This window comes from Argentina silus (assembly GCF_951799395.1).
Source record: "Argentina silus genome assembly, chromosome: 5".
NCBI classification, from domain to species: domain Eukaryota; kingdom Metazoa; phylum Chordata; class Actinopteri; order Argentiniformes; family Argentinidae; genus Argentina; species Argentina silus.
The window spans coordinates 435,146-450,981 of record NC_139659.1 but is presented as its reverse complement, the minus strand read 5'-3'; the positions used below and the strand labels follow the sequence as shown (position 1 = coordinate 450,981).

Sequence of the window (15,836 nt, the reverse complement as noted above, 5' to 3'; positions counted from 1 at the left end):
CACGTACACGTTCAAGGAGCCCTACGAGCTGAACAAAAACACCAGCGCCCAGTCTTCCTCCATCTACTCAGACTTGACGTTAAGAGGAGAGAACGTCTCCCTGGGCTTCCGGACCACCCAGACCCCCGCCCTCCTCCTCTACGTGAGCTCCTACTACAGAGAGTACCTGGCCCTGCTGATCAACAGGAACGGTGAGCCTGCAGCCGTGTCAGAGACATGCTTGTGAGCAGGCGTCTCATCTCACAACTCATTTGGCCCCACACGCCAGCTTTAGCAGAATCATTTGGATTAATTTGAGCCTCCAAGTCCCCGTAGACACAGCCCCTGTCAGACACCGCTGCCTCTCAATTCATGTGGAGTCAATTATTTGGCATTGTCTCCGGTTTTCTAGGAGAGCACAAGCTCAAAATCTCACTAAGGCCTTATATAGTATAGTAGTGCTAAAGATGTGTTTATTGAGAGGTGTAAATAGACAATATACAAGCGTAGGCGGTAAATACACAAAGCATCACATATAATGGTGTAAACCTGTTAGCTTTACTCATTAGCTTTAGCCTGTTAGTTTAGGATCTTACATGTATTGGTTGTAGTACAAGTGAAAAGGAGAAGGAACCATGTCTTCCACTTCTGACATGTACTGTATGTCTCATGAATATGTACGTTTGGAGATGGGAGGTTTTCTGAGGAGGCTAATGGCCTGCCAGCGTATTACATTAACATAATAGCAGTTACTGCACTTATTTCTGAACGTCCAATTAAAGCTCAGAGATAAGGTTGTTCTTTTGAACCCAATATGACTTTTCTGGGGGTGGTGACGCCAACCTTGGCAGATCACTTCCTGTCCGGTGTGGCACAGTAATTGTAGATTATATGATCTGATGACACTCTGCCTGAATCCCAGTCCTCCACATTAAAACAGTCATAACAGTCAAAGTCATACAACTTGCTTTCATGCTTAAAATACTCTCCCCCTCTGTAGGATGACACGCTTTCTACTGTAATTATATAACAAATTATTTTCTCCTTGTCTGCCCCCCCCCCCCATCCGCAAAAAAATACACTGCTGTCATTGTCGTAACAGGCTTTCATGCAGGCTTAAGTCCAGATTCCACCTTTGTGGCAAGTCATAATTTGCGTGGTGCATCAATAAAAAAATGTTTTTAGAGATACTTGGCCCATTTCCGCTACTCCATTCATCTTGTGAACACTTCTCATTGTGCTGAAGACATCAACTGTGCATTCATCAGAGCTTCTCTGGTGCAAAATGCAAATTATGAAAATTAATTCGATTTAGTATCTCTGTTATTGATAGAGAATTAGAGATTAATCCTCTTAAGTGAATGCTTTGTAGGCTTACTGGTTTAATTCACTGCCTGTAGCCTTGAACATTAGATTTCCTTTGAATGCTGGAAACAAATGATTTGGCAAGATATGTTGGGAATGCTACACAAAGCAGTGTTGTTTCAAAAAGTCTGTCTGCATTTTAAAAAGGTGGTGATTGTTAAAGTTCTGTCTTCATTTCTGAAGGTTACCTGGATGTAAAGTACAAACTCCAGAACAACAGAGATGCTGAGGTGTTGAAGACCAGCGTTAGACACCTTGCCAACGGGCAGCTTCACAGAGTGTCCGTACGGAGAGTTTCAGAGACCGTCACTGTTCAGGTAACTGATACACAGTCTAACAAAACAAACATATTCTTCAACAAAGGACTTTAAACTGGCCTAGCGGCACCAGAGCGACCAACTGAAATGTTCTCTGCAGATTGTTCCAGCAGTGAGGTGAACGTTGGATTTGGAGTTGGAATGTAATGCTTTCATGTGTTATCCTCTTGGCTCCGTGCTTTTTAACTGTAAACAAGGTTTTAACCCCTCCCAAAAAATAAATCTTATCAAATTCAATACATGCTACTGTATGTCGATGTCTGTGCCAGAAAACGGACAGAAAACGGACAGGTATGTTGAGACAAAAATATGGAGGTGAGCTTCTCAGCTCTAATCATACGTGTGAACATTGTACAGTACAGTATAGTTTAGTACAGTACAGTATAGTATAGTACAGTACAGTATAGTATAGTACAGTACAGTATAGTTTAGTATATTTTAGTACAGTACAGTACAGTATAGTTTAGTACAGTACAGTATAGTATAGTATAGTTTAGTACAGTACAGTATAGTTTAGTACAGTACAGTACAGTACAGTACAGTATAGTTTAGTACAGTATAGTTTAGTACAGTACAGTACAGTATAGTTTAGTACAGTACAGTACAGTATAGTTTAGTACAGTATAGTTTAGTACAGTACAGTACAGTATAGTTTAGTACAGTATAGTTTAGTACAGTACAGTACAGTATAGTTTAGTACAGTACAGTATAGTTTAGTACAGTACAGTACAGTATCGTTTAGTACAGTACAGTACAGTACAGTATAGTTTAGTACAGTACAGTACAGTATAGTACAGTACAGTATAGTTTAGTACAGTACAGTATAGTTTTGGTGTGGAATCCTGGTTGGAAAAGTCATTAAAGGCTGAAAAGAACAGAACTGCTGACTCTGCTGGCTCTGAGGACTGAGCCCTGTCTCCTCAGGGAAGCAGCTGAACCCAAGTGAGATTGTTACTGCTGTCATATGGCAGGATCACTGAACAACTGGCCTCATTATGTGATTCATTCTTTATGATGAAGGCTCTTCAACAAGATTAGGAGAGACTTTATAAGCCCTTTATAAGGCCTTAAAAAAGGTGGTAACACTACATTTTAATGTAGCCGCCACTAGAACTGGCTAACTTGTCTTAATTGATGATGTAACTGCTGACGGCAGCAGCAGAATGTATTCTGAAGGGTACAGAAACATCTTGCCTGCTTGAGTACTAGCAAATGGCTCCAAATTCATTGGATGGTGCTTCATCATACAGTAACACAATGACCCCAACCATACTGCCATAGAAACGAGGGAGTTTTTAATGGCCACAAAGTGGAAACTGGCCAAGTCAATCTTAATATTTAAATCCAATTGAACACGCATTTCATTTCCTGACTTTAGGCAAAAAGACCTCAACATTTGGACTGTCCCATTACTTATGCTAGGCACTGTATATCTGTGTAGTATTCAAGTAAATAACATTGCACTAACATGTTATTACATAGTTCCAAAGCAATTGTATAAAGTGCTACAGTGTATAACAACAGTGTATAACAACAGTGTATAACAACAGTGTATAACAACAGTGTATAACATGATAATACAACGTACTAGATGAGTATTCACATCCTCACTGCTCAAGAGCAACTTACCATAGGTTGTGTTGTTAGTTCTGCCTCTTGGGGCCTTGAGTTATGAGTTCTAAACCTGTTGGCAGCTTTACAATGGGAAGCGTCTCAAGGCAATGCTGCAGTGCATAGACACATTCCAACCCCCAGCTATTGTCCGTGGGCTCCATGTGCACATGCTATTCACAGCTGGTTTAGGCAGCATGAATGATTCTGGAGAAGAAGAGGGGGAAGGTTAGGCAGAGTCTTCCTCAGAGTGACATCTGTGACAGACTGGTCACACTTCAAGAATAGTAACAACAACGTTTGTTGTGATTTTTCTCAGTCAGTTATTTTTATGCAGGTACTTATTGACATGTCATTCAATGTAACACATGTAAAGGATTCATTCTTATTTTTCTCTTTTAGTAAAAACTATTGGAAAACTGTTGAGTTCATCCAGTATGTAAAGCATGGCCTAGATCTCTCTATTTAATACTACTTGCCCACTGTAATACGGTACGCCCACATACAGACATCACATTTACAGTGTACAGCGCCTCCATGAGGACTGCATTTAGTCTTCTTTTACAGTTGCTCTGTACTCCAACAGTTTGAAATTGAAATCAAACAGTTGGTCAAAGTAGAGATTCTCTGCTTTAATTCAATGGGGTTTTTGTCAGATTGGGTTCACCATTTAGAAAGTACAACATTTTTTAAACATACTGCCCCTATTTCAGGACTCCAAAAGTATTGGAAAAAAACATATAATGCTCGGTCGGCTGGTGACGTAATCTGTGGATGGAAGTCTCTGACACATTCACGCCTGCCTCCTGGAGAGGGTTCCTGATCTGAGGGTTGTTGCTTTTTTTCTTAATCATGGTGAGCATTCTTCAGTCATCCATTGTCCTCATCCAAGTCGTCCTTGGCCTACCAGCCCGTTTGCGATTGCTGAGCTCACCAGTGCGTTCTTTATTTTTTTTAAATGTTACAAACTGTTGATTTTGGTAAGTCTAAGGTTTTGGCTATGTTTATGATAGATTTTTCTGATATTTCAGCCTCATAATGGCCTCCTTGACTTCACCGACCTCTCTTTGGTCCTCATGTTACACTAACAGCAAATACAATGTCTAGAATCAATACTAACATTGAGCTCCTTTATGCTGCACAAACGATGTGACAGAACACACCTGACTAACCAGAAACACCTGTCAAGTCAGTTTTCCAATACTTTTGGTGCCCTGAAATAGGGGGACCATGTAAAAAAGGGTTGTAGTTTCTAAATGGTGAAACCAAAAGCTAAAAGAAGACAAAATGCTTAATCTTTCCAAGACTTATGGAGGGCTCTGTAAACTACATAGGGAAGGGCAAGTCTAATTCATTCTGCCAACGTTCCTTCCATACTTCCATACTTCCATACTTCCATACTAATCTCAAGTGTTTACATCTTTGCTGACCACCTAACAACATGTTCTAATAAACAGACAATCGACCTTGTTCAGCTTCTGGAAAGAAACAACATGTCAGTTAGTCTAAGCTTGGGCTGTAATCACATTTTGAATATGGAGGTTCAACTAGAAAATCTGTCCAGACTCCAGAGTTTCCCTTTTAATTGAATGGCAGAGGCTCAACGGCAAAGCAATGGCATGTTTAAAGCACTTTGAAGAGCAGGTTTAATTAAAAAGCTCTCCATGGAAGAATACGTTTACCATCATTTGGAATATAAAAGTGTCACATTATTTTTTCTTTTCTATCCACTCAACAATTCACAGTAGTTGAACCGTTCTGCCTTTTTCAGATTGACCAGCACGCAAGGGAAGAGTTCAATCTCACATCTGATGAAGAATTCAACGCCATCAAGTCTGTTGTTATGGGAAAGGTGTATGGTAAGTAAGGCTGTGTTAACTTGATGGAGGAGGCCATTTAAGTTCAAGTTGGGGAAGGATGATTTAATAAAAATGCACAGATATTTGGCCCTATCTGGCAATCACATTCTGGAGAGCTTGTTACGTCGGCTCTTACCTGGAGCTCTTACAGAAGATGAAAAAATTATTCAAATGATGACAAAGAGCTACTTTAGAGCACCTCAAATACAGACGGAATGGCCCCATAAGTAATCATTATGTGTCATTATACGCGTTTTAAAGGCTGCATGCGCTGATGAAATGCACTGTGCATTACTGCATTGTTTGTTCAGTCAAGCAATTGCCGTTCGACATGACATGTTATCACCTGTGCATTATTGTGTGTCTGTTTACTTAAATCTGGAATAATACTGGCTTTATGTATTCTGATTGTCTGTCTAGCTTGGGGAAATAGGCCACTCTAGGTAGGTCTAATGCTAATGGCTTTCCTTGTAAATAGGACCTCTGCTTTCAATAATAATGACGAGTGATTGAGAAGAAAAGAACAGACACAGATGAGTCAGTGGTTGCAGTCAGTGGTTGCAGTCAGTGGTTGCAGTCAGTGGTTGCAGTCAGTGGTTGCAGTCAGTGGTTGCAGTCAGTGGTTGCAGTCAGTGGTTGCAGTCAGTGGTTGTAGTCAGTGGTTGCAGTCAGTGGTTGTAGTCAGTGGTTGTAGTCAGTGGTTGTAGTCAGTGGTTGCAGTCAGTGGTTGTAGTCAGTGGTTGTAGTCAGTGGTTGCAGTCAGTGGTTGCAGTCAGTGCTTTCCAACGCTAAATAATGAACCCTGCATTTGTGCGGCGGTCAAGTTAAACAACATCGTCTGTGACATTGTTACTGTGACATTGTTATTGACGTATTCGTGACTTATTCATGTCATTCGAAAGTCTCCATTGGTCCATTAATATCAGAATAATTCCTGTCGTTGTAACGACGTGTGGGGATAGGGATCTGCTCTGCGGTCACGGGGCGGTGGTCTGGGTCTGACCAGGGTCATGTTAACGCATGACCAGACCTCCCGCTGCTCACCCTGCCGACCCGCGTGTCATATCAGGATCAAAGAGGCAGCATGAAAGTCGATGTGGTGTCATTCTCAGCAAGGCTTGTCATCGATCACACTAACAAATAGACCTGTAATGAATGCAGTGGCTGAGAGACAGAAAGAGAGAGAGAGAGAGAGAGAGAGAGAGAGAGAGAGAGAGAGAGAGAGAGAGTAGGACAGAAAAGAGGAGGCAAGGTGGCTGAAAGGTCTAACCTTCACAGTAACAGTGGGATACAATACCATCTGCCTTTTTTAAAGCACTCATAAACATGCAGATTGGCTCTATTAAAGTCATAGTCACTCGGCCTTCTGAAGAGCCTGTGATGCTGTTGCACATAAAATGTAGGCTTTCGGTGGATCAAACACCATCCAATGGCTGCAGTGTTCGTTGTGTCTGTCACTATTGAGTCCTATCTCTACACCCTTTTCCTGGAGTATGAACTGTACAGTTGGTTTGACTGGGACGGGGTACTGTACAGTTGGTTTGACTGGGACGGGGTATTGTACAGTTGGTTTGACTGGGACGGGGTACTAGACAGTTGGTTTGACTGGGACGGGGTACTGTACAGTTGGTTTGACTGGGACGGGGTACCGGACAGTTGGTTTGACTGGGACGGGGTACTGTACAGTTGGTTTGACTGGGACGGGGTACCAGGTGCTACTCGTATGCTGTTAAATGCATATGGGACAGGGCAGGAGAAAGGTGGAGAGGCGATGCAGCAGACATCTGGTTCATGTCTGTTGGGAGCTGTTGCAGATGTGTACTGTCACTGCTAAATCAATGACAGGGTCAGAGGTCCATGAATCTTACTACTGTCACTAGACAGATCTATAATGGGTCTACCAGTAGGTGAGTCTGAATCTTTCCTGAACATAATGTGTCCCACTAACTGCTGTGTGTGTGTGTGTGTGCTTGCGTGCATGCGTTTGTGCTTGCGTGTGTGTGTGTGTGTGTGTGTGTGTGTGTGTGTGTGTGTGTGTGTGTTCGTATGTGTGTGTGTGTGTGTGTGTGTGTTCGTATGTGTGTGTGTGTGTTCGTATGTGTGTGTGTGTGTGTGCTTGTGTGTATTCAGAAACAGGTGAGCTGGATCCAGAGATCACCAGACTCAACTCCCTGGGCTTCAGCGGCTGTCTGTCGGTGGTCCAGTTTAACTCCATCTCCCCGCTGAAGGCAGCTCTTCTCTACCCCAACACCAGCCCTGTCGTCATCACCGGACCACTGACGGAGTCCCCCTGTGGCTCCACATCCCCCTCCAGTCCCTACGCACCTGAGACCACACACTCCCTGTCAGGTAAGAGTGGAGAGGTCTTTAGAAGGCGGGGTACTCTCGATCTCTCTCTCTTTCTGGTGATTGGTGGAGAGTCTCTCTCGTTCTACTTGAACGCTTTGGTTTTGCTTCTATTCCACTTGAGAAATCTCACTTTTTGTGAGCTGCTTGTCAGACTTTATCAAGGGCTCATTTAATACGCACACAGTCTTCCTTGTTAATTCAATTAGAATCCAACTGATTACAATGTGGCAGATGAGTAAATTAATTTGGATGAGAGGGATTTTCATTTGCATAATCTTTCCTTCGTGGTCATACTCGTTGGTTTATGGTGCTTCCATAGATGGAGGATGTACAGCGGAATTGAATGGGCCCTATCCTGAGTGATGATGACTTCTGGTGTTACTCATTCTCTCTTTCTCTCCTTGCTCTCTCTCTGTCTCTGTCTCTGCTGTAGATCATTCTGGTACAGTAGGTACAGGCCAGCCTATAGTCAATGCAATCAAGAGTGACTCTGCTTTGATCGGAGGTAATGGAAACAAGTTTGCCATGTGTTCCACTGTTACGACACAATAACGTGGTCGTCAAAGTATGACTATGTACAGATATAGAACAATACAGAAGAATAACACAGTATAAAACATGTTGAGATACAGATGCACTGTGTGACACAGCTGTATTACGTACGTGCTTTACCACATGAGAGAAAAGGTGGTGTCTCTGGTCTGAAACCCCAGGGAGGTGGTGTCTCTGGTCTGAAACCCCAGGGAGGTGGTGTCTCTGGCTGTGGCAAATGACTTGCAGCGTTCAATCACCAAACTTTGAAGCGCTGCGACAGATTCAAAGTAAAGGTCCATAACTCTGATCTCTCCATTGCTGGAATGCAAAAGTAGTTCAAAGTTACCCTTAAACAGTCACACTTGGTACCAAATGCACAAAGGACACCAAAACTAATTAAACGTTTAAAGAAATGATTTGATGATTAAGGAACTTTTCCAGCTATCTTTCAAATACGTTTGCCATTTTATTAACACTGTAATGTAGCATTAAATTGAGTCTAGCTGTATTTTGGCACTCCAATTAGATCTATCCTTTTCTCTTGATAATGAAATGTGCCATGCATAACACTGTACAGAGGACAGGAAGCTTTATAAGAAAAATGCCTGCGACATTGGTGAAAATTAAACTGGAATTCTTTGTGTTCCACGGTTGTGAAGAGATAAAATAAGACTTTGAAAAGCTTGTATAAAGCCTTTTAGAGTTAGATTAGCAAGACAATCAGACAGGCTCTGTAATGGCAACGAAGAACCCCAGGAAAGAATTGGCATATGATTCTGTTTAGTCTTTTAAACCTTAGACAAATTCCACAGAACTATATTTAGTGTGTTGAGAAAATCATTAATGTTGCTTCAAAGCCACTCAGCTTTCCATTGTTTATCCTACAAAGACATCCATCACAGTGTCACAGATCAACCGTACATTCAAACAATATGGAGAGAGCATAATTAGTCGCTAGTTCAAATTCTCTGCAGTGTTGCTTCACTTCAGAGATGCTTCAGCAAGATAAAATGTGGTTCACAGAGGTCTGAAACTCTACTGAGCAGGAACTGGAAACTTCTAGCATTTTCTCTTCTTTCATGGTGTGGGGGTGTGTGTGTGAGGGGGTGCGGGTGACCTTAAGCATTCTTCTGTAGAAATGTTTGGCTGTAACAATGTGCTAAATAGTGTGCAGTGTTGATTACTAGGATTGTTGTTGGTGTCTTAGTTGAGGTCTAACTCTGTTTCGCTCATTTGCAGGTGTCATTGCTGTTGTGATATTTGTGATTCTGTTTGTGTTGGCGATCATGGCGAGGTTTCTCTACCGACGGAAAGACAGGTTTCAGAGCCAAGAACCCAAGCCAAGCAAACCTGAGGACAGTCCTGAATTCCCTTTCAACAGTGAAGCCAATTCACAGAATGTACTAAGTGAGAACCAAAAGGAGTATTTCATATAGGTCCACCTTCAAGACCTGTCAGAGTCGGACTAACCCTTTGATGCTGAGGAAGGACAGAGATGCCTTGCCAAGCCTAGAAACATTAACATTCACAGTGCATTACACAGAAAACCCACTCACCTACTGTCAACAGTGGCTGATCAAGATGTGAAGACAAAAAATGGTCGATTCGTCCATGTACTGTTTTTTTCGTTGCTTTTTTTGTTGCTTTTTGTATATAAAGGTGTTGGAAGTCGTTGAAACTGTCATTCATGAACTGTAAATATTCTTTAAAGATGTACATGTTGAATTAATGTCTTTATAACAATCACTGTCCAATATTCCTCTCTGGTGATACTTACATATTATAGGTTTAGAGGAATGTATATCTACATGCAGTGTGGTTATGAAGATTCAAACATATGTTGCAATGAAAATAAATGTTTGGATTATTGAGTTGAGAGTATTTTGGTACTATGATGAATGTTTGCTTCATTGAGAGTTGATGTGTCTGAGCCATACTGATTCCCTCTTAAGAACACACAACACACACTTCTGTTTTGTACATGGCACACGATGTGATGTTTTTCTGAAACATATTTGCACCATATCTCCACCAAAATACATATCAATGACTACTGAACAACAGTCATTAAAGTTGTGCTGGCCAAACATATGTAAATACAGTATGATACTTTTTTTCTTTTTTTACTTTTCTGTATTTCAGAAAGTTCCTTGGTAAGCATTACATGTAATTCTACTGTATGTATTTTCTGTGCATTATCCTGGACAAAATAAAAGCTTTGCCATTGAAAGATTTTCTTCCACTGTTTACCATCTGCAGGTTATACACTCTCAGAGAAGCTTTGAACAAAACACAGACTGGCTCTAAAACACACTGGTTGATTGTCACCTTCCTTTCACGACGGAGCAGTCGGAACATGTGTCCATGTGCCTTCATCTCTCACGTCTCAGTGGAGGACTTTCAACGTGCAGGCCTCTCTCTCTAGGGAGGGCGGAGCTAGAGCCAAATCAAGACCAAGGACACGCCGAGCGTCTTCCACCTCCCTCTCACTGCAGCACTCCCTACAACTTGGTAGAAAACAGCAAATCTCTGACAAAAATATAAACGTTCTGTCACAGAGAACAGACTATGTTAGGGAAGCCCAATCAATTTTGAGATATGGCGTATGTATTTAATGGGACAATATTGGGTAGCACGGGGGGGGGGGAGTGACGTTGTTCTTGTTTTGCCTCTAGGTCCGCCCTCCCGGAGTGACAGTTGGGCGCAGGTTGGCAGACAGTCCTCCACTGATTCAGAGGTTAAGGCACACAGACAACTGTCCTAAATTTGAAGTTGTTTCCCTTTCATGTTTGTTTTTTTAAGCTAATCTTTATGAAAATCCACTCTTTGGGCTGACAGGCGGGGGTGTGATTCACGGGGAGTAGGGGGATAATCAGAGGAAGATAATCTGAGAGATGCTGACAGGGAAAGAGAACACAGATCTGATGAAAGCACACTGTCAAGAAAATACTGAAAACATCAAATCTCAGCTTGTCCTAATTCTGCCCAGGCCAACCCTAACCGTGGCACAGAACAGAGCAAGGAGGGGATTGGTTGAGGCTGTTTACCACACAAACATCTATCTCACTGTGTTGGACCCTGGAGCACTGACGAGTTTTAAACAGGAGAAGTTGAGATAACTTTGAAGTCATTAAACAGACAAACACCCATTCAGGCCCCCATGAAAGAGGTACTTTTTAAGATGAGCCCCTAGGACCAGTAGTACAGCATGTTTTAGGCCAGGAAGCAACACAACATCACTGTGGTTATAACCCCACAGAGAGGGACATTTTAAATTCTCTACGCCAATGACTCACCAACACAGAGATGTGGAAGCATCTGTTTGGATTATTAGACAGGCTGTAAACAAGCCAAATGTGGATGATATTCCTTATATGAGATCAGATGTTTGAGGAGCAAGGTTTATTGTTCTTTCTTCATTTTTGGACCCCTGATTAGAACATGTATAAGTGTAACTATGATGTAATGATACTTGGTGATTAACAGTAATGTGAGTTGACTGCCATTAATCCTGTATTATGTCCAAATTCAGGTCTATTCAGGTTGATGGTTTTTTTTGGATGAAAGTATTTAATGAACGTACAGTATTAGTCATTTCTGATATTTCTGTCATTCTGCAGTGTCTGCTCCTTGCTGCAGTGTACCTCAACAGGCAGATGTCTGCTCCTTGCTGCAGTGTACCTCAACAGGCAGATGTCTGCTCCTTGCTGCAGTGTACCTCAACAGGCAGATGTCTGCTCCTTGCTGCAGTGTACCTCAACAGGCAGATGTCTGCTCCTTGCTGCAGTGTACCTCAACAGGCAGATGTCTGCTCCTTGCTGCAGTGTACCTCAACAGGCAGATGTGTACCTCAACAGGCAGATGTGTACCTCAACAGGCAGATGTGTACCTCAACAGGCAGATGTGTACCTCAACAGGCAGATGTGTACATGCTGGAGGGCTACAGAGGGAATCTCAGGGCTCAAGGCTCAAGGCTTTGTTTGTTTGTTAGTTTTTAATCGATTCCAAAATCCATACATCCGTGTGGGAGCGAGAATGCTAGCCTAAGGATGCTCGTTTGATGTTGATGTTGTTGTATGAAAAGGCTATGATTAACCGTACTGTATAATCAACAATGCCTTCCTCGCTGTGCTTAGCTCCACCTCAGCACTGAGTCTGGTGAAGTACCACTCACAGAGCAGGTGCTGCTGTCACATCTTCTACTCAACTGAAATAGTTATTCTCTTATTTCCCATCGTGTTCATTTTCTACATCTCACATGTCAAGTCTCTTCACTTTAATATGACATCACTGTCTCAGCACCTGTCTCTTTCCACCTGGAGGTCAGGCGAAGGTTACATTAACGTCCTGTCAGAACACTTGCCAAAAAAGAACTCTACAAAGCTCTGTACCAACTGAGAACTCACCAGATGACAATGTGTGCCAGGGTATCACTCACCCAGTCTGAGAAACATTCCAACAGTACAGTACATTTCATAGCTGAATCTTCCCCTCTGCTGTAGCGGGTCTATTTCAATGAATTGTTGGCATGACACAGATTGACCAGCCTTGTCTTAATTTCCTTTACAACGTTGTTATACTATCTGTTACAATTCACCGTTCGGCTCTGAGCTGACGTCCCCCCGGGCCTTACAGCCCCATATGCCTGCTGACAATAACCCACAGCAGATGGCCAAACACTTGATTCTGTCACCCAGTCCACATGTTCCACGTCCAACCCTAGAAGAAGCTATTGGGACAGTCAGGGGGTCTGTATCGTGGAAACCGAGTTATGTTCAGAGTGACACTTGCATATGTTCCTGATCTAGATCAAATACTTCGGTCATCCTCCCTGTCACGTTGTATATGGCTTCTGATACAGCTTCACCCAGTCAGCTTTGAGCTTATTTGATAGGAGTAGGAGGGCAGTAGGGCTGTAATGAGAGGGACTGTAGGACACCATGTTTTGTGTTGAGTCTATGGACAGACAGTTGACATGCAGTAGAGAGGACTCTGTCTCTTATCTGTTTATGAATAATGAGCCCACGGAAGTCAGCATAACCACACCATCAAATGGGAACACAATAACCAGGATACACACTTAAGCTGCAGTGAAATTATAGATCTCAGTCACCCCCCTGCAATTTAGAATGAATCAATCACTCCGCAATGTTCAGTATGCTTCTCAAAAATCAAAACTCAAACACTCAGACACTTTTGAGAGGCAATATTCATCTCTGAGTTTGCATCAAATATGGCCAAGTGCTCATTTGAATAAATGTCACTGTTGTTTGAACATTGTATTTGCACTTCAGATTTTCTGCTAAAACTGTACATGGCAATCATGATGAACTGCAGGCACTCTGACCCCCCCTCTCATTCTCTCTCCCTCTCGCTCTCTCCCTCTCTCTAATGGGAAGGGAAGAGGTGAAATGCTGTTCTTGTTCAGCACGTATGTCTGAATGATTGAGAAAAAGGTTCCCATGGGACGAACCTCCCCAGAGCCCTCATCTCCTAGAACCCTCCTCCTCACATTCTATTACAGCATTGCTATGGCGACGATGTGCTATGGTACCACACATAAGAATCCTTGTGGCATAAGACTTGATTCAACCCCTGGCTCTGGTCTCTATCAGAAGATGATATCAAACAGCATGTATTAACCATGTAGCAACCAAAGGGCTTTGAGAAGCCAGAGCTCTTCTCAGTGCAGAGCTGCGTTCAGGAGGGACATGTTGCTTCTCCAGCAGCCCGCCCCTTGAGAATGGCCACAACGTTCCACATGACTAGAGTTCACGGTACCCTGGGTCACACCAACTTCATTTTCCCTGTGCCTCGAAAGGGCTGGTGCTATCTAACCCTAACCCTAACCCTAACCCTAACTCTCCACACGAAAAATCAGTCAATCAGGTGGAAATGATGCAGGCGCCTTTATGAGGCAACAGTTTATCAAGACACTTTGAAGACGCTGCTGCGTTAGCACTGGTGACACTGTAGCAAACAAAGACAATGTGTGTGATAAACAGGGGTGTGATATCAAGCACCATCATGTAGGAGGAGGTGTTAATTGCATGCCTTTATCGTTCAAGTCAAGCATATGCACGACAAAAAAGGTGTCGCATTTGGGTTCCAAGTTCAGAACCACAACCATGGAAGAGAACGTCACACCATCTGTGAGGGTGTGTGGGGTCGGACCCAGGCGCAGAGAGGGGACCAGACCATTTACTGAGATTCCACAGAAAACATAGGAAACACTAGAGAAATAAGAAAATGCAGGAATACGTCAGACAGAGAGACCAAAGCTATAACTAGAGGTGGCTAGGGCACAACCTAGGTGGTTTAAAGCCAAGACAAAGGAAACCACAGAAAGCACACTTCTTAAAGGGAAGGGTCCTAATTAGTAATTGGCAACACCTGTGAGCCAATACTCTCTGGGGGCGATCTCTGCCACCCTCTGGCAGTCAGACGGAACTGACACAAACATATAGAGACGTTCTGAACTGTTAGCAGAAACAACAGCCTAGCAGGCCTGCTGCTAACAGCCTAGCAGGCCTACTGCTAACAGCCTAGCAGGCGTACTGCTAACAGCCTAGCAGGCGTACTGCTAACAGCCTAGCAGGCCTGCTGCTAACAGCCTAGCAGGCCTACTGCTAACAGCCTAGCAGGCCTACTGCTAACAGCCTAGCAGGCGTACTGCTAACAGCCTAGCAGGCCTGCTGCTAACAGCCTAGCAGGCCTACTGCTAACAGCCTAGCAGGCCTACTGCTAACAGCCTAGCAGGCCTGCTGCTAACAGCCTAGCAGGCCTGCTGCTAACAGCCTAGCAGGCCTACTGCTAACAGCCTAGCAGGCCTACTGCTAACAGCCTAGCAGGCCTGCTGCTAACAGCCTAGCAGGCCTGCTGCTAACAGCCTAGCAGGCCTGCTGCTAACAGCCTAGCAGGCCTGCTGCTAACAGCCTAGCAGGCCTGCTGCTAACAGCCTAGCAGGCCTACTGCTAACAGCCTAGCAGGCCTGCTGCTAACAGCCTAGCCGGCCTACTGCTAACAGCCTAGCAGGCCTGCTGCTAACAGCCTAGCCGGCCTACTGCTAACAGCCTAGCAGGCCTACTGCTAACAGCCTAGCCGGCCTACTGCTAACAGCCTAGCAGGCCTACTGCTAACAGCCTAGCAGGCCTACTGCTGAGGATGTACTGCAGAGGATTTACAACAGAAAAAAAAGTAATGGAAAAGTAAAGTTCCACCACAAAGTAATGGATTGAAAGTTAATTTGAATTGTAATTGAATTTGAATTTTGAATGATGTTCATGAACATCAAAATCTCCCATAACTAAAGAATCCACATTGTCATCGTTTCTAATTTATGAAAAAATTCTTCTGGATGAAATAAGATTAATGAATGTATAATATCTTAACATATAAGTATTCTAGTAGTCTATCACAAGCAATTCTAAGATTAGACAAAAATAGATTATGACAAACTCAGTCATGAAGCAGGCCAAAGTTATGGCCAACAGAGAACGCCGGGTTCATTTTTAATATTGTTAATATTAAGTCAATTGAAATTGCAGAGCAAACATCGGAAATATTGTTATTTTCCGTGAGTAAGTAAACATGGAAAATCATCATTATCATAATTATCTTGAATTGCAATTTGTATTCAATGAAACTGTGAAAACGGACAGGATTTTCTCAAACTATGATGAAAGACCCCTTAGTCTGGTCGAAAAACAGGTTTAAGACACTATCCAGTTGTCAATCCCACAGAAACTCTGATTCATTTGTAGCTAACTATGAGACATGACACACTGGACCAGGGGTGAAAACAGTAAAAAACAGTAAAAAT

General features: G+C 43.0%; 1 protein-coding gene across 1 annotated transcript in view; it reads left to right on the top strand.

Annotated features, from left to right (window-relative positions):
- cntnap3 (contactin associated protein family member 3) overlaps positions 1-10,199 on the top strand; it is a gene marked incomplete at its 5' end in the record, with an annotated part of 75,868 nt that extends 65,669 nt beyond the window's left edge. Inside the window, 6 exons of the mRNA XM_083670902.1 lie at positions 1-191; positions 1,528-1,661; positions 5,044-5,131; positions 7,262-7,480; positions 7,914-7,985; positions 9,254-10,199. The exon at positions 1-191 is cut by the window's left edge and continues 34 nt beyond it. Coding sequence (XP_083527028.1) covers positions 1-191; positions 1,528-1,661; positions 5,044-5,131; positions 7,262-7,480; positions 7,914-7,985; positions 9,254-9,450 — 901 coding nt within the window. The 3' untranslated portion in view covers positions 9,451-10,199. The remainder of the gene's footprint in view (positions 192-1,527; positions 1,662-5,043; positions 5,132-7,261; positions 7,481-7,913; positions 7,986-9,253) is intronic.
- Between the last annotated feature and the right edge of the window lie 5,637 nt (positions 10,200-15,836).